The following is a 20,469-nucleotide window of genomic DNA, read 5'->3' as shown; positions in this document are numbered from 1 at the left end:
GAGACGATCTGACGTAGTGGTAACATCCATACCTTTCACGCAAAGGTCACGAGTTCAAATCTCACTCCCGACATTCTTCCAAAAATGGAAATAAAAAGTGACGAACCCAGCCAAAAGTGCTGAAAGTCACTGTAATAAAGATAAAAAAAACCCTCTTAAACCCAACTTTTTTATTTGCGTGAAAAAACTATAGTAGATCATATTTTTGATGAGAAAATCGGAAAACATAACGGCAATTCTTTAAGGTCACGGATTTTGTTTTATTTTTACCATAAGACCAGTAATTCACCCTAACCCTTTCACTAAGAGTGTCGTCTGGCGACGACATCAGGATGATTCTGCCCATCGATCACGCCAGCGCGATATGCCTACTTTTCGGCGCAGTGCTCCGTTCAACGGTAGCACTCCGATGGAGCACACTGCCGTAGTGAATGGGTTAACCCTTGAATGCATGATTTTTCAGTTTTTAAATACAAAGTGTGTATTTTAAATTGTTGCGCCAAGCTATCAAATTTTGACAGTTAAAAAAGTGAACTGTCATATCATGAAAGTTTGCGTTCAAACACTAAGCTAGATATGTTTAGCACCTATTAAAACTAAAAATACTCTGTTTGAATGACCGTTTAAAAATTATGTAAGGAAGAAAACACTGATGTACATATACATCATCATGCATTTAAGGGTTGAAGGGTTGGGTATCTGGTCGAAAAAATTAATATTGCTTTTCAACTGCTCGTAGTACTTATTTCTTATGATGGGAAGCATAAAAACAATTCTGGTTTGGCTGCAGCTGTAAATTGATGTCGCATTTATGGTATATGACTTTCGTTTCCGATGTACATCTCGGGTTTTTGCAAGTTCTCTTTCCGGAGTATCTGGAAAATGGTCCATTCTATCATGCCTGACATCAGAGGGTGGAACGCTCGTTTCGAAGTGGATGGTTTCTTTGTGGTGATCATACATGGGCGACCGGGAGTTAATATTTAAATGAGGATTCCAAAAAAAAAATTTGATTTTTGTTATGTTTTTCAATTCAGTAGACTTCGGATCAGTTTAATGACATTAATGATACATTAGTTTTTAGATTTAATTTTCAAAGGAGCAGACCAAATGCAAACGCTTCGATGAGTTACGCATCGAGTAATTTCACTACAGTCGAATTTCACTCGTTGCACTAAGCTCTTAGCCCAATTTGTGAACGACTTTCACTCGTTGGGCTGAACTGTCAAAATCGAAAATCGATCGAGGGTCACACCGATTGTTTGTTGTTATGGGAAACGCAGAAAAGTTTTCACACCACTGACGTTTATTTCATTCGTGGTTGAGTTTCGTTCTAGGTTGGATTAATTGGTAAGTTCTTAATGAAGTTTGATATTAAAATTAGCGTAGATTTAATATACGTTCATTTCGATCGCCAGGCTCAAAATGGATGGTTTGCAAGGATCCAGTACGAACGTTAACCGGAAACGGAGGAGCAATTTCCTGACGCTGGTGGAGAAGGTTCGCATAATTGAAGATTTTGAAGCAAGATGTGGTACGCATGACTTTCTTGGGAAGAAGTACGGCGTAGGATCTTCTACGGTCACGAGAATAATCCAAAAGAAAGAAGCAATTCGTGAGGCGGTGGACAAGTTCAAGGAATATGGTGTAAATAATCGAAAAACATTGAAAGAGCAGACGTTCCCTTTGCTGGAAGAAGCTCTTTACATCTGGATTTTACAGCAGCGGCAGTCCAACATTTTGTTGACAGTGGATATTCTTAAAGCAAAGGCGGAGCTGCTGTTTAAGATGTTCCAGGACCGGGGGCTCTATGCGGTGCACGGTTTTTCTGCTTCGGATGGCTGGATGCATCGTTTTAAGCAGCGGTTTGGATTGCGCGTGAAAGCCGTAACAGGAGAAAAGGCATCGGTAAACGTTGAAGCGTACCTAAATTTCAAGAAGGTTCTACAGAAGAAGATTCAGGAAATGCAGCTATCACTATCCCAAGTCTTTAATGCAGATGAATCTGCCTTGTTCATCAAGCTCCTAGCCACACGCTCTGTCGTTACCTGTGATGAGACCGTGGCAAGCGGACGGAAGCAAAACAAGACAAGGTATACGTTTATGCCTTGCTCCAACATAGATGGTTCCCTAAAGCTTCCGTTGTATTTCATTTGCACTGCTGCAAAACCACGAGGAATCAACATCGAAGAACTTCCCGTTTCATATAATCATTCCAAAAAGGCTTGGATGACCAGACTGTTGTTCCGTCAATGGTTCCACGAAGAGTTTGTCCCCGCTGTTCGAAAATTTTCGGCCGAGAGAGGATTGGAGCCAAAGGCATTGCTGGTTCTTGATAATTGCACCAGTCATTATGACGTTGACGAATCTCTACAGAGTGACGATGGACTGATTCAAGTGATCTACCTCCCACCAAATGTAACTGCTGAATGCCAGCCGATGGACCAATCGGTCATCAATGCAATCAAGCGAAAGTATAAAAGAAAACTGATGCTCGCATTAATTCTGGAAAACGAACACTTAAGGTAAATTTCCAAATATTAAACATTAAATTTTTGTAATTAATTCCAAATATAAACACAAAACTATGCGCACGATAGTTTTTCGTCTGTGCTTTTTCAAAATTTAAATTCAAATTCTAATTGAGGTTTTATTTATGTACTTTCCTCTTTAGTTTCGAAGAACGATTGAAGAAGATTAATCTTCAACAGTGTATTTCGTGGTTGGCAACCTCTTGGGAGGAGATATCTGACAAAACTATACGTAATTCGTGGAAGAAATTGATCGATGGTTTGCCGGAGGATGCTGTTAATGTAGACTCGAAAGCGGCCGATGATGACTTCAAAGCGCTTGTGTCCAGGATTGACAGTTTGGCAGGAACAAAAACATCTGAGCAAGATATTGATCTGTGGATCAAAGATCAGGTGTATGAAGGTGATCATAATCCAGATTGGGTAACCAGTGAAGTGTTCTCTGATGACGAGATTTTGTCATCAGTTCTCAAGAAAGATCAACCTGAAATGCAAGAAGAATGGTTGGTAGACACAGAAGATGGAAGTAATTCGTTTGATACTTCCATTACTAGTACCGGAGATCCTGATTTTGGCGATGCAATCAAGTCAATTGATTGCCTAGTTCGCTATATGAAGCATGATGTTGCAGAAGTATGCCGTTTGAACGCGCTACGTTCGAAAATCACTGAAGTTGAATGGCTAAAACGAGCATGTTGAAGAACTCTACCATTTTGTTGAAAATGAATTTACGTGGTTTGTTTAATTTTGTTTGAAACGTTTAAAATAAATATTGTTTTTGTTGAATAATATTCGATTTTATTTATTTCAATGATTCATTTAAAATTTATTTTAAACCTAAAAACACCATCCACGAGCCCCTCGAAAAAAATTTTACGTTGTCAGAATTGACGTTTGTCTCCGATTTAGTTGGGCTATAGCCCAACGAACGGGAGCCCAACTAAAGATAGCCCAACGAGTGAAATTCAACTGTACTCTGCTGAGCGTCTTAGCGCCTTGAGATATGCAAGCGCACCACAAGAGAGACTCGATGTTGTACTATTAGAACGATTTTATTTATATTCGTTTCACGCCAAATTTGAGAATGTCATTTCGATTACAAACAAAGGCTGCCAAGAATCATCGAGCGATGAGTTTTGTCCTGCGGAGACAGAAAGCAGCAGCAGACCCATTCTTGAGCAGCAATCGGTCGGCAATTGAGGCACCATTCATGAGCTTCGAACTTTCGAAACCGCACCGAAGGGTAGCAATCGTAAATTGCCCGCTCAAGATCTCACCAATTAATCTCGTTAGCATTCATTCCTTCACCTGCATTCGTTCGCCATTAGAATGATTCATAGACTTGGCCGACCTCAGCGATCACAACTGCGTCTGCGTCAGCCAATTCGACACTCCTCGGGGGGTCACATTCGGTCTCCACCGAATGGACCAAGAATTGGGCTGTACGCCAGAAGAAGATTTATGGAATTGATCAACATGTAACCAAAGTAAGGCTCTGATCGAGCAAAATCAAAATATGAATCACCGTTCGAGGTTCGAGGTGTATAAACTCCATCAAACCAATTATAAAAGTGTGACTCTAGTCGTTGCTCGAGGCTGGCGTGGTTCGTAGGTGTGTAGGTGGGTGAGATAACAGTAATGTGCCTCGTTTCCTCTCGCCTCTGGTTCTTCGAAAACAATAGATGCAACGGAAATAGAACGAAAACAAACATCGATAATTTATGGGAAGCCTCGAGTTCAGCAGTCTTGGAAGAAGGGCCCTTTCACACAGGAATCAATCGCTGTCTGGATAAGAGGCGGGGGTAGTCACGGTGTGGTGCCCCAACGGAACGACGAGAACCATCATCATCATCATCATCATCCGTAGACGAGGAAGACAATCGAACAGTTTTGAAATTAAAAATAATTATTTTTTATGACCCACGATGCTGGGAACGGTACTTTTCGCTTGCCCTATGGGTGTTGTCGTGCCTCGCTATTTTGGGAGGAGGTTCTTTCTCGTCTTTCCGGCTGCAGCCACGAGTTTCTGAGCTTTCGAAGGCTAAGTCAGATGAGCGTCAGTGGTCAGTGAGGGTATTGTGCGGCCCCATGTTTAGCAGCAGCTGTTCTGCAATCCTCGATATTCACGACCGATAGCGTAGAACTTCAATTTCGCTCTCGAACTGGTTCTTCAACTTAATATATGTTTGCACACCGACGATATTAGAAAGCAGATGCTATCCAACAAAAGAATATTTCATCTCACCATCCGGTGAGAAATATGACATCGTACAGTAATTTATCACCATTCGCCTTATCTCGTTCCCATGAGCATAAATAAGGGTCCCGAGTCATGATGCCGAGATATGCATGAGTGATGCTCGTTCGTGCTATTTAATAGTACCTGGCTAACTGCGTATTCCTGTGTGTAGCTATTGTTCAACTATCGTCACTCAACCCACCCACGCGCTAGGCACAAGTTCATATCGCTCACCTCGTGACAGCAACGATTATGATGGAACCGCAATTCACATTTGCCAAGACGTTCAAATTCAACTATCTCCAGGGCACGATCCGTGGAAAAAATTCATGTAGGTTTTTTTTCATACATTTGATTCGTTTCTAGATGTGGGACTCCGCATTGTCTGAGACCATACGCGGATGGTTTCTAATTCTGCTTCAATTCTTACAAAACACCCGGAAACATTCTTCCCACTGAAGAGGGGAGGCAGATACATTTGTTATTCTTACACGCTCGCGCATCGCGTTCTGTCGGCTGCGATGGAGCATATCATCGCATGTGTGGAGTTTCACTTCCACCCCCGCGCACATATTTGCAGCGTCACATCCTCATCCACAGGGCTAAGTGGCGAAACTAATCGGTCGAAAGCGCTTTTCGTGGAGCTCCGTAACCGTAAGCAAGTGTATTTGTTCTCTCGCACGGAATCAGACAATACCTCGTTGTTCTTGATTCTAACGGGGGGAAATTGGGCTCAAGTGGAACAAAATTGTCCGAGACAGGTGAACAAACTTTCGAACTAACTCAGGAAGGAAAAAATGTTTCGATGTTTCCAAAAACTTTGGTATAGAAGTCGTAGTCCGTTCAATCACCACTTTTTTCCCTTGGTTACTTATATTCGATCTTCGATGTTTTGTGGCGTTATGTTGGCACTCGTGTCTCTCACTTATGCTGACAGGTTCGGCAATTTTGAATGTTCAGTTAATTTTGAACAACTGCTTTGCTCGCAAATGTTTTGGCTCGTCTTCGATTTTGGCCTATTCCAATTCAGCAGCGTCTATTGGGATGATCGAGCTTTGATTCCCACGTTATAATCAAGACCCCTGATTCGTCACCACTTATAACCCTCTGGAGCCAATTTGGGTCGTTGCGGATAGAATCCAACAGCCCCTCAACAATGTTAATGCGATATTGTTTCAGGTCGAAATTGAGTAACTTTGGTACGAACCTCGCGGCGAGCAGTCTTACGTTCAACTCCCCTTAAAAAATTGAATAGCACGAGCCAACAAGTTCTGTGTAGATCCTCAACAACTTCTGTGTAGGTCCTCAACAACTTTTCTAACGGTGATTCGACGATTGGCCAATACTATTTTCCACCTTTTGCTAAAAGTGGTACCGTTTTATCTCATATTCCGAACACTTAAGCCATTTTGGGTAATGAGACTCTGTTTAATGGCCATCAACATTAAACAGTGTCTCATTACTCAAAATGGTACTCTTTCGCGAAATTAATTTGATTTTTGGATACAATAAAACCTTCTTTTTCATTTGACTACAATAAAATTGATTTACAAATACATATTCATGGTTAAAAACATACTCCGAACACTAAAATTCCGAACTGCAAAAATGCATTTTTTTTTCTAAACATCATAACTTTTGAACTACTGGACCGATTCATATGATCTATATATTAATTGAAGTCAATTGGTCTTTTTTGGAAAAATGTTATACTTGCAAAAAAAAATGATGTTGCAAGGACGCTATATCGGTATCGATACCAGTAAATGATGTTGAAATGAAGTCTATAACCCAAAGAATGTCAGGGTTGTTATTATAAAATTATTTATAACATTAAAGTTAAGGTAAATTTACATTTAAAAATGCAGTGTTCGTAATTTGAATCATGCGTAGAAACTTGATTCATATTCCGTACACTAATTTTGATGAAGATTTCTACATAAAATATCATTTTTTTTATTCATCCATTTATTGTAGATTCCTAACCTTTCTAGCACTTAACATGAAAATAACAAACAAAATAGTTAAAAAAAAATACAAAATCGGAAAAATGAACGATGCTTGTTTTTTACAAAATTTGCTAACGCAAACATTTTATCATTGGTTCTGACTGTTAATTTTTTTGCAAATGTCTAATATTCTAAATTATAGGCTGTATCGATGGCTGCAAATGAAGACTATAACCCAAAGAATTTCAGGTTTTTGATCATTCAATTATTTATAACATAAAATTCAGTAGATTTTTGAAAATGAAGTGTTCGGAATTTGAATCATGCGTAGAAACTTGATTCATATTCCGAACACTACTTCAATATTAATTTTAATGAAGATTTCTGCATAGAATATCATTTCTTCATCCATTTATTGTAGTTTCATACATTCTCTAGCACTGAACATGAAAACAACAAACAAAATAGTTGAAACAACTACAAAAACTGAAAAATGAACGATGCGTTTTTTTTTCTATGGAATTTGCTAACGCAAACATTTTATCATTGCTTTTGACTGTCACTTTTTTTGCAAATGTCTAATATTATAAATTATAGGCTGTATCGACACCTGTAAATGATGCCAAAATGAAGCCTATACCTCAAAGAATGTATGTGAGTAGGCGATCTGGCGTAGTGGTAACATCCATGCCTCTCACGCTAAAGGACACGAGTTCAATTCTCACTCCCGACATTCTTCCAAAAATGGAAGTAAAAAGAGACGAACCAGCCAAATGAGTTAAAAATCACTATAATACAGATAAAAAAAAAAAAAAAAAGAATGTATGTGTTATGATTATTCAATTATTTATAACATAAAAGTTTAGTAAATTTACATTTAAAAATGAAGCGTTCGGAATACGAGGCAAAACGGTATATTCAGGAAAAAATGGCGGTAATGAGCGCACTCTGGTGGTGAATAAAAAAAAGTGTTCTAGCTATGTAGTAGCAAACGTCAGATGCCGAAAACCCAAAATATCTGTGTTTAAAAAAAAAATCAAGTTTTGTTGTTTTTGAAATCTCGAAAATTTTTCATGTGCGTCTTTTGAAAAATCTTTAAGAATCGAATAGTGAGCCGATTTTAAATATTAAAGCTGATTTGGATCAAGAAATTGATGTTCTTCAACGAATTCGAGTAAGTGTATCGAGATTTTAATCACAAATTTCATAGATTTCATTCCAAAGTGAGAATTCGGTATGTGGGTAATTTGGCACCCCAAATGTAAACATAGTGTTGATGATACACTATGCTTATTATTGCATGCCCATGCAGTAAAATTAAATTTCGCCCGATTTGGGGATTGATTCGTTTTACTTTTTTTGTTAGAAATAAATCGAGATGAAATTTGTTCGCTTTGTTTTTGAAAAAATCGTTTTTTGTTCCTTTTTGTTTTCTAAAATTGCATGCTTTTTCGTCAAAGTTGAGTTAATTTACGTAAGATAGTGTACTTCACTTCTATTTTGTATGAAAATGTCAAAAAAATACATTTTTCAGTGATTTCAGGACGATTCTTGTAGTTTGAAAAAATGGGGTGCCAAATTTGAAAAAGATGGTCAATGAGAGCCCTGAGTTTTGAACTCACGATCGATCGCTTACTAAGCGAACGCGCAACCAATGCGGCTACGGAGACCGCCGGAGTCTATAAGGTTTGATTCTGTTAGAATTCGGAATCACTGTTCTGAGTCTGAGTAGGAGTAGAGGAGTCAGGGTCGGAGTCGGGAAATTTTCCTCCGACTCCACAGCCCTGTTCATTTTATATCCGCGATCGTAGTAGGTGTATCTGGAATCTAGTGACAGGAATTTTTTTAGAAAACTTGTATCTTTCGACGGTAAAAATTTCCCATTGATCTATTTTGTTTTGAAAAATTTGTGCAGGATGAAAGCCGAGAGCAGAAATTTAACACCACATTAAAAATACGCTGTGGTCAGGTGCGTGAAATCGCTTAAAGTTGCTAAATCGTCCGTGTATGATGTGCTGAAATGTTTGCTCGAACGTACAACTGTTGTTCGGATGGATCAAAGGACCCGTCGTAGTGGAACTTACAATCGGAAGCTAAGGCTGAAAGTATTGAGAACAATTAAGGCAAACCCGGAGTGGTCCCCACGGCCTAGTGCTAAACGTTGCGCTTGCCAAGAAGCCCAGGACTTTGGGTTCGATTCCCGCTCGGGTTAGCAACTCTCTCGTCAAAGATCGTTTTTCTGGCTTGCACTGGTTCAGGGGGAACTGTCTAGGGCGTGTGTATCCAAGCTGATCATTTTCTATTTTCTTTTCCTTTTTTTTTTTTGTGTTAATTTAACCTTCTGACAATTTTCGTTAGTACTCGAAGGACTTTTTCACGTTTTGGGTTCTGTTATGCACACACTCGCATAAATGTGATTGAAAGCTGCGTGACAAATTTGAAAACCATGATGTCTTGACTTTCTACTCCAGATTTGTCCCAGAAGCTCGATTTCCAGAACTAATAAAACATGCTCATTTCATCACAAATCTTTGTTAGAAATTGTTTCAGTTGTGAAAGTGAAATCAAAGTCAAGGAACAAAATCACTGACAATTACTTGTAAAACACGCTTCGCATCGCTACATTCAAGCTGATTTATATAAAATGGCTCAAGAAAAGTAGTTCGAGTGAAATCGAAACAACGTTGGAGTATGTTTGTATTTAAGAATTTTCCATATTGATACCAACAAAAAATATTGTATTATTGTCCAATTTAATCGTGATACCGTATCTACATGATCAAGTATAGCCATAATTATGTCAGTGAATTCGCGACTACTCTCAGAAAAAAATTGGAGGGAAGAACAGTGGTAACACTGCAGTCGTGTAGTTCGATGTTCCCCTTCACTCTCACCAAGTTTTGTGGTCCCATCAGTACTTGTTCGGTTTCCTAACAACGATAAAGTTCGGTCTGTACGAGAAGCGTGTGGCAATTGTCACGTTATTTAAGTGCGGGAAAACGTCAGAACATATCTACGAGCTGTTCAAACCGTTTTCTTTCAATGAACGATTCGTGTTGCAAACACTAAAACAGTACAAAGAAATAGCTGATGTGGGCAATAGGCCCAAAAAGGGACGTCCGAAGTCGGTACGGCTGCACAACGCGTTCAACGCGATCCTCTTCGGAAACAAAAGCGTTCATCAGTCGAAATGAATCGGAAAAATTTATTGGTGCGTACATCGATGTGTGAGTCATTCATTGACCTCCAGATTAAAGCGAATATTTTTGGAACGATGTAGAACACTCCCAAAACGGTTAAAAAACGAGACTAGCAACAAACCTACCAGACTTCATCTCCGCAAATGATTGGCCATTTGCCAATCCATTGGATTAATTACTTTGGGTCAAGTTGAAAGCGCGTGCCTGTGGACGTTCTCATTCGAGTTACAAATCGTTAAAGAATTCTATCGAGACGAGCTTTCGACTCTGCGTGAAAAAGAATTGGTCGAATAATTTTGCCAAAAATTCTGGATACTTTTATACCTTCAATAAAAGTTTTGGGTTCTTATCTCATTTTTTTCTCGAGTTATGAATTTTACAGCTATAGATAATACCTTGATATGATATATATATATATATATATATATATATATATATATATATATATATATATATATATATATATATATATATATTGATATATGATATAGATAATGCTTTCTAATTTGAAATGAAAAATGAGTCAAAAAAAGTACCAGATAAATACGTATATTTTACATTTCATTATGAACAGTAGTGAGAAAAAAATCGGCTATAATGAAAATTCTAATGCGGCCCGCATCATGTCTATACCTGGCCACCACTGGTCTAGGGTGTGGTGGGATGAGCGAATGGACATTGCCAGTCGCCAAGAAAAGCTACAAAAAAACCGGAAACAGCTTTTCTAAGCGAATTGATACCGCGAATAAAAATGTAATCAGAGAAGAGTTTACTTTGGATAAGGTGGATGCACTTTTGGAACTTGACGACAAGACACCTGCGTGCTTGTCATAAAAAATGATTTGGTGAAGCATTCTCCAAGCATATCTTGAATAATATATGAAGGGATTTGGGCCGATTCAAAGGTTCTATGGCCCTGAAAAGCACCGTGGTTTTATGGAAGTAATTGAAGTTGAAGCCCGGTTAGAACATGAATGATCGACTTTAGGGCTGGGGCATCCTACCCCACCCGACTTATTCATCAGACATACACTCTGTCCAACTTCTATAAGACCAGGTGACGATCTGGCTGCTTCGGTGAACAAACAATGCTTCAACTTATATTCTAGTGTATTGGTATTGGTGACTACCATACACTGCATGATTTTCATATGTGTGTGTGCAAGCGCTGAACGTAAACGAATGTTCTCGTATTTTCAACGTTCAAGTTTCTATAAGTTACATTTTTCCGTTGTTTTAGTTATTTTGATCAAAAAAATCTGGAAAATGCCAAAGGGAAAAGTGCTAACGGAGAGAAAAGAAAGACAAATCGATGCATTTCACAAAGAAAATGTTGGTATCAGAGAAATTTCTGGACGGTCCTATCAAGTATTGCTCAATTGTTTGACGAATCCTCAAGGATACGTTAAGAAGGAGAGAGCTCCACGTAAATCGAAGCTCTCTGACCGGATTAAACGGGAAAAAGCTAGAACAGCTTCGAATACCTCAAAATCGCTTATGAAGCATGTTTATGAAGCAATATTTAAATTTAAATGTTACTCGGGTGACAATTCGTTAAAGAATGGGGTTGGCAAAAAAAACTTCACATTAAGAGGGTTCATAAGGTTAAAGCTCCTCATCTTACACCATCTCACATCGGAAGACGTCTGAGTTTTGCCAAAACTCACATGAACCGACAGTGGGCCATGGTATGTTGTGACAAAGAATGTTTCCAACAGAATACATTTTGCTATATACCATAACGAAAAGTTTTTCAATGTATAGGTTATCTTCACTGACGAAGACATGTTCAATTAGGATGGTTCTGATGGTTTCAACGGGTGTTGGCGTGATTTACGGAAGAAGGAACAGTATTTTTCAACCAGGAATTTTGGTGGAAGCTCGTGCATGGTTTGGGCGGGATTCTGTGCAACAGGAAAGCTCAAGATAGCTTTCACATCATCCAAGGATCACATATATGTTCTGGAATCCTCTCTCCTACCGTTTTTGCGTGGATATAGTCACAAAAAAATCACATATCATATCATATTTATATCAGCAAGGAAACTTATCAATGGATTATGTACCAAAAACTTAATTTTTTGGACTGGCCGGCTTGCTCTCCAGACATGAATCGTGTTGAAAATCTTAGGGGGATCCTGGTACGCAGAATCTACACTGAGGGAAAACGGTACACCACGATTGAAGAGCTCAAAGTCGCAATTTCGGAAACATGGGAACAATATCGAGAAAATCGTTCAGCAGCATTTGGTAAATAGTATTTCAACACGAATTTTCCCAGGTTTTTAGCCGAAATAGCAAGGTTGCCAATTACTGACATGTAAATCAGCCTATCGTTTCGAATTTTTCATTGATAATATTTATGCATTTTGAAATGATCTTATAGAAACTGGACAGCTGAAATTATCATATTTAAGCACAAAAAATAAACAAACAACTCTTTTAAACGAAATTGACGTAAAATATACTTTATTCTAAGCATTCAACAATGTATGATCTTGTTGAAATTGTATCTTGTATCTTGTATCTAGTCTTCTTGTAAATGTATCTTGTTGAAATTGTAACTGTTTGTGTTACAACGAAATAGAATCAGAGGGGTCTTAAAGAAGTTGGACAGAGTGTAGCTCCTTCAGAATAACACTTATGCCGGCCAATGCAGTTAGCCCTTGCAGGCCAGCAGTTCTCATGAAGCCATCGAAAATGGATCGTTAAAAAACATTGTAGCTTCAGCCAAGGAATACGGATTCCTTAAAAAAAAGAAGGGAATGGCTTGAAAGATAGGCGGAAATTGTAGCTGTAGATGGAGCATATTTTGCATAACATTCGTATGTAACATGTATTTAAAACTAGTTGACCCGGCAATCATTGTTCTGCTACATAATTTCTAGTGTATATTTTAGTTGTGAAATAAAAAAATAACTAATGTATCGTATGTGTATTTGAATGTTTTAAGATCTGTATAATTAATCGAATGTGATTATGATAGAACAAATGAATGATTTGAACGAAAATGTGTTTGACGTTTATGCTGCCGGAAACCACGGTACGCATTGAAACGTTCATGACTCTTGTATACTATTAAGAAGTATCTTCCCGGATCCCAGTATGATGATGGTCGATTCTTTGATAAAGAACAAACAGATATTTCGGGATGGGATATTTGACATACAGAGCAATGGAGTGCTATAGGCAATGACCGCCAACAAAAATAAAAAAAAAACCATTAATTATTCAATGTATTTCAAAAAATTAAAATGTGAGTTGTAAAAAAAGCAACTCATTTTGTAATTCACATGTGACTCAAGTCCAAACATTACAAATACAAATATTATTCAAAGTATTCAAATACTTAGAAGACATAGTCTTGACACTAACTTAACCATTTTTCTAAATTTCCTTACATTTCCATCAAAACTTTATCCATGATGTAAAATCATTTTAAGATACAATTTTCATTCAAGATTTTTCCTCGTGAATGTGTTACTTTCTATCATGGAACATATTTGATATGGGACAGCTAATTTTCATTCATAATTTGTTTCCAAAACCGTGGCCAGGTTGCCACATTTGCACAACTCGATTGGACATGAGTCCAATTACGGAAGGGAAAGTGGCGATCCTTTCAGGTAATTTTAACTCGATCGGGTTTCAGAATAAGGGTGAGTAGTTGATTAATAGACGGATCTGAAAGTTCCGAGGAAATTACACTATCGATTTCTTCATGGCGTGTTTTTTCCTCTAACCAAACTAAAAATATGTGCATGAGGTAATCCTTGCGTTTGCCATTCAACCAGCAGCGTGTTGGTCAAAACAATTGTAATGTTGTAATAAAGCTCATTAGAGACTTTATTTTTTGTTTGAACACTCGTGCTGTAATGTCATGTGCATTGCGTGTTGGTTTGACAATAGCAAAGGCTGTGTTGGCATTGCTCATGATAGCGTCTCACAAATGAATGTATTCTTCCTCACGCCGCTCCTACTTGGACTATTGTTTCTCATTCGAATCTTAATTTCGAGCGTCGCAGTTCGGTCACCTATCATGATTCCAACAACGTCTTCAACAACATATGCTTTGGATCTACACACGTTGTCTCAGCTGGTGGTTATTGAGAATTTATGACAATAGCATGATTGCCATTTTACAATCCGAGCATATGTGATTTGAAGATTTTCAATAATTCATTGTGCTCATAAGGCTTCAATAAGACTTCCAACTCGACGGTGATGTGCATGGCTTTATGCAAAATTAGGTTACTCGCAGATGTAGCACCATTTGTCATTCAATAACATAAAACAATTCGTTCTGTTTGTAAAAAGAAAGACGGTTGAATTATTTGGCTATTGTTATGAAAATGCTAAACTTGCGATTGAAAAATAGAAGATGGGGTAAGAGAGCGAAAATTTGGGGTTTTATGTATATTTTAAAGAAAAATTTAAAACAAAATATAAAAAAATCATTAAAAATATTATTCTGATTTTTTTGTACATAGGTCCACCCTAATCGGTAATAAATATACAGTAATCGATATCCTAGCATTATGATATTTACTGTACGACCTATTCTCATGTCTTCCATTTTTTTGTGTATAATTTAATTAAAATCGGTCGAGCCGTTTCGGAGGAGTTCAACCACAAACACCTTGACACGAGAATTATATATATATAGAAGATAAACATTTGATTTCAACAGAAAATGGGTAGAATTAATTCATACACCCAATAGTTAGCCAAGATCTCATTCAAATTGTGATGGTCTCATTGTTTAATCCTTCACTGTATCACTTCAAGTCAATCTGCAAGTATTTACAGTGCTTGGAAACATTATTCAATAGATTCCAATGGTGTATTGACACGCAAAGGCTCTATTCGCAATGAAAACTTCTATCCTATCAATCTACCTATCAATAATATTAGGTGTACCGGTAAGTTTCTTCGGTTTCACAACAAATGGCGTAACTTGAGTATTATTCCAGTGAATCAAATTTCCAGACATTCGTCGGAGAGCTACTATCATTGCGCGTCTTTTTCAGTATATGTCAAAAAGTTGAAGCGTAAACAACATAGTTTTTTGCCATAAATATGTCGAATTTCGTACCAACGAGAGTGTTTTTGCGGGGAGTGTTACTTCATTACTTCAATATGAAGAAAATAGCTGCGGAAAGTAATCGCATTTTGGTGGAAGTTTATGGTAACCATGCTCCAACTGAGCGAATGTGTCAGACCGGACCTCCATAAAAAGGAGGTCCGTTTCCGGACCTCCTAAAAAGTTTGAAGATGAAGAATTGGAGGCTTTATTCGATCAAGATCCGTCACAAACGCAACAAGAACTTGCAGATACACTTGGAGTAGCTCAGAAAACCTTGTCCGATCGTTTAAAAGCAATGGGAATGATCCGAAAGATAGGACATTGGGTGCCATATGAATTGAAGCCACGAGACGTTGAACGCCGTTTTTTCACGTGCGAACAACTGCTCCAACGGCATAAAAGAAAGGGTTTTTTGCATCGAATCGTTACTGGCGATGAAAAGTGGGTCCATTACGACAATCCTAAACGTCGGGCAACGTATGGATACCCCGGTCATGCATCAACATCGACGGCGGCGCGGAATATTCACAGCCAGAAGGTTATGCTGTCTATTTGGAGGGACTAGCTGGGTGTGGTGTACTATGATCTACCATTTCGGGGGTCCTCTACCGACGACAATTGATGCGTTTGAGCCGTGCACTGAAGGAAAAGTTATGTTGCAGCACGACAATGCTCAGCCGCATGTCGCGAAACCGATCAAAACATACTTGGAAATGCTGAAATGGAAGGTCCTATCCCACCCGCCGTATTCTCCAGACATTGCTCCGTTCGATTACAACCTTTTTCAATCGATGCAACATGCACTTCTTCAATTTTGATTAAGTCAAAAATTGGATCGATTCGTGGTTAGCCGACAAACCGGTCGATTATTTCCGCAAAGGGATCCGTCAATTACCAGAAAGATGGGAAAAAGTTGTGACTAGCGATGTGTGATTTGAATATTAAATATGTAACCATTTTGCAGAATAAAGCATTAATTTTTCAAAAAAAAAAAACGAATAAACTTACCGGTACTCCTATTATGACATTTTGTTTTGAATAATTTTCCACAGCACATCAAGAGACAACATTCGAACAGATGACTTTTATCAAACTACTTACTTATTAAAGAAAAATTGTTTACTCTGAATGCATCTTGTTTTAACACGTTGATTGACACGCTGGTTTACAACGAAATTTCCGGCAAATTGTAATTTTTTGTCCAAGCTGTCCTTGATCAACATCAATTTCGCACATTATGCTTCCATGTGATACATTGCATCTTGAACCGTCTTAGATTGTATATCAAGTGAATAAGAGAAAGAAACATTTACGGACAAACTGAACATGCAGCATGAATCTCTCCAGGAAGGATGAATTATCAATTACTGATTAATTCCGCATGGGCGATAGGCAATAGATGTATCCTGAATATTTTATGCACGAATACATTGCAGAACCATCCACTCAAGACGCAGTGCAACATCGTATCAACATAGTTCATCAGAACAACTTAATATGGAATCGAAACGAACGGACCGAGCCGTGTGGCCGAGCAGTCTGGGGGTAATAATCATCCCACAAAACTAGTCGAAGGCGAGGAGGGCCTATTAATCCGTTGAACTCTCGGATAAACACATCCGTATCCGAGCGAGCTAGCGAGCGAACCTTGGCCCAAGTGTGTTTATGCTTTACAAAGCAATGTTCGTTAGCTGATTGTTGTTAATGGCCCCCTGTTCGTGATGGGTGATTTATAATGTGAAGAACAAGAAAATCATCTCCCGACCTGCAAAGCATCCAAGAGAACAACAAATCTACGGCCATATAGAATCTCATGTGTTTGTGTGTGTGTGGATATAAATGTTTGTCCATCCCAAGGTAGGCACCAAATGCCGCTGCAGAACTGTGAAATTATGTAAAAGCAGTAATGAACCTTGTAGAATCTCCTCCGAGGTGGACTCACGTCCAGCGGCGAGAACTGGAATGCTACAAAGTTGCAAAAATATCATAAAATTAATTTATCTCATCTCTCTGCCTCGGCTCCGGGGAGAAAGCTTGCACTCCCTGGTCCGTGGGCTGACAAGTGTTCCCCCCGTTGATTTGAGGTCCGAGAAGGCCGTCTTGGAGCGAAAATGAACCTTTGAGGACAACACCATCGGGCTCGTGTGAATCCATTTGAACACTCTCAGCCTAGCTGCCATTGACCCTTTCCCGTTGGAGCACAACCACTTTGCGAACACGCTGGACAAAAATCCACATTGGATCATCCCCTCGATGGAGATGATGATGATGATGATGAAATTCGTGCCGAGCCGTGACCTTCACCTATCGATAGATTTTTTCCTTCTAAACTTTTTTTTCGCATAATTCACGTAATTGCTAACGATCGACCCCAGCGAACAAGAATGTTCGAACGCCTCAATTGTGGGTTGATTAGAGTTGGTGCGATCTTAAAATGAAATAAGAAAAAAACATAAAACCGCGCAATAGGATGAATAGCGTTCTCTCCTCTATGGGCATCTATGTTCGGAACATCTTCTCGAAACACGGAGGGGAAGATGAAGCTGTAATGGCAATAATGGATTGTGCTCATCTATTATCCGGTCGATTTGGACCGCATGAAAAATTAAAATCGCTGAGTCGTTAAAGTGCGATGGAGAAATTTGCCGTCTCACGGAGCATGTGGCGAAAAATTCTAATTGCTTAATTCTAATTACGTTAACAAACCATCCTCGAATTTCTGCTCCTCCAGCTTCCAGCGAGTTCATCAGATCGTTATTTGAGCTAGAATTGAGAGTAGAGGATAAAAAAGCACACGAACAGCTTTACGACCGCTGATTATGTCGGGGACGAGCTGTTCGACTAACAAACTCGATTATAGCGAGCAAACCTATTTGGCCATGACCAAGAATTGTTGTCCCTCCGAGGAGGAAATTCTTGCACTTACGTGTGCGGTGCAACCGCGCACTCAGCTGAAGAATCTCGTTACACCACCAAGGCGCAGCAATGTGCATTGTATGTGCATTATTACAACACGCCATCCACGCCAAGAAAGCGAGGGCGAAAAGTCTCATTTTTCGAGAGCCCTCCGGCTGCAAACGGCAGAGCAGAACCGAGAGCTCGCCGAGACCAGATCTGCGAGTCGTCTTCATGTCCCTCTCCCATCGCGGCTCCAACCAACCCCTCGGAGCTTTTGCGGACCAACATGGACTCACAAATGTTTATTGCATCAGCATTAGAGTTGCTCTCGGCGCGCCAAGCTATGCATGTCCTCGTGTGGTGTGTGCCGGTCCCCAAAAGCCCCACCAGTGGAGTAGTAGCAGCAGCAGCAGTACGCGATCGAAACCCTAAAGTCAAGGTTTTCTGCAGCTGCTGCTGCCGCTTGCGATTCACACACAGCCATGCACACACCACACATCGCACAGGGTCAATGGCAGACACGAAGAGGAGTCTCGCCGGCAGTGCGCCCGACTTTGATTGTTTTTACGTTTCCATACAATTGCAATCATGAAAGATTTCGAGCCCTTATAGGTCGACCATTTCTTGATGGATCGCAAAGATGTTTGCGTCGCATAGGCACAGTATATATAAAACGGAAGACTACGCATTGCAAGCAAAATACACCTATCCCTCGGTATACACTGAAGATAGGTTCCCGATAAAACCGCGTAGAATGAAATCTCCGATTTTGCTATGTAAAACCGTATAAAACGAAATAAACTCTCGATATATGCTCAATTTAATCATTTATTCAAGTAAAACAAATATAAAAAACTACTTATGGAATTTATTATAAACTCTAGCTACAAATAAAACAAAGAATTCTTCAAGAAACTAAATTGTAATAAGTTTATTCGCTATCACACATTTTAGAAAACACCAGTCTTTTTATTCTGATTAGTATAAAGTCATCCTTATCACTTGAGCATTCCTGATGCGATTCTAGTTCAACAGTCGACGAATTCGGGAAGATCTCAGATTCGACTACAGACTTAGTGATAAAAGATTCAATTAACAGCTGCGCAGAATTGTTTTGCTTTATTTATCATTAAATTTATTAAAAAGATTTTCAGCCGAGTGCCGAAGATATAACTTTCCTTTACTTTTCATTTTTGTAGATATTCCTGGGATTCTAAGAGTTTGAAAAATTGCGACAAATCACACATCAAGACTCCAAAAATGCTAGTAAATTGATAACCTGCCAATTCTGGAACATAAAATCGCACTCGTAGTCAAAACTATGATCCTATTTAACTTGTTTTCATATGAACTACATACATACATTCTTCAAGTTTTTCATAATTTGTTATTTCATAAACCGTGCAAAAGCGAAATCGTGTAAAACAAGTACCATGTAAATAGGGGGATAAGTGTACAATGGATGTAATAGGAGGATCACATTCACCTCCCACAAATCACCACTCTTGCGAAAAAAAAACCGAAACTCAGGGATAAATAGATCAATGTGTAGTTGAATTCATGATCAAATATATACTTTAAACATGCTAGATTTTAAAATGCTTCATTTCCAACAAGCTCGTGTTGAGCGTTCAACAACGTCAGGCTGTGAAATTTCATGCTGGGGTGGCTGTAGAGAAGTGTGATCGTTTCTTCTGCTTTCCTAATGTTCTGTAGGGATGGCTCCTTCGGACTGCCTTCCATTGTATGCTATATTTGCCTGCGACACATGTTTTTTTCAAGAACTAACATTCATCGCTCAAAACCAGCATGCCATTCCGTTCTTCCGTCGTGGTATACTTACGACGGTCGAATCATGATGAACGAGTCTGACGTTCAACAACGACTGTCTCACCTAATTTAATACGATATTGACGAGCTCCCCACCCTGCGTCTTTTCGAGCCTTTGTATCGGTTTTTAAGTTACGATCCCTCGCGTCGAGCGAGTTATCATCGAAAGCTGTTTTCTTGCTGCAAATCAGAGAGTCCTCATCTGAATTTCCGTTGCCTACTCTGGCCTATACTTTTAACGGAATGCATGAACTGCTGCGTTCAATTCCTCTCGGTAGCTTATTCCATTTGCAAACGCTGTGATCATGGCTTTTTTTTCATCGACTTCATGCAGTTCTCTGGTGATTGAGCAACAATGAAAGGCATCATCTATTCCTCCGCATCTTTAGTCATACTGGTTCACCAAACTCGCTCCAAAATCCATTACGTTTGCGTTTGCGTGGTGATCTCGATCCACCTCCGTATATAATTACTACATCTATCAAACGCGGTCGTCTCGATCCTCTAAAAACACTCAAAGCGCGGTCGTCTCGATCCGTTACAAACTCTGCGGTCGTCCCGATCCGCTACAAACACTGCGGTCGCCTCGATCCGCTACAAATATTCAAATCACGGTTGTCTCGATCGGTTACAAACTCTTCGGTCGTCCCGATCCGCTACAAATACTGCGGTCGTCTTGATCCGCTACAAGCACGGTCGTCACGATCCGCTTTTAATAACACCAAGCGAGGTCGTC

General features: G+C 39.2%; 1 protein-coding gene across 1 annotated transcript; it reads left to right on the top strand.

The window, feature by feature from the left end:
- The first annotated feature begins 1,425 nt into the window (after nucleotides 1–1,425).
- Nucleotides 1,426–9,913, top strand: LOC129767038 (jerky protein homolog-like). Its single transcript, XM_055767649.1, has 3 exons — nucleotides 1,426–2,525; nucleotides 2,675–3,057; nucleotides 9,618–9,913. The coding sequence occupies exons 1-3, from the start codon at nucleotides 1,426–1,428 to the stop codon at nucleotides 9,911–9,913; spliced, it is 1,779 nt and encodes a 592-aa protein (XP_055623624.1).
- Nucleotides 9,914–20,469: the final 10,556 nt, after the last annotated feature.

Source organism: Toxorhynchites rutilus, chromosome 2 (assembly GCF_029784135.1).
Source record: "Toxorhynchites rutilus septentrionalis strain SRP chromosome 2, ASM2978413v1, whole genome shotgun sequence".
Classification (NCBI taxonomy): Eukaryota; Metazoa; Arthropoda; class Insecta; order Diptera; family Culicidae; genus Toxorhynchites; species Toxorhynchites rutilus.
This window is presented reverse-complemented; position numbering and strand designations above follow the sequence as displayed.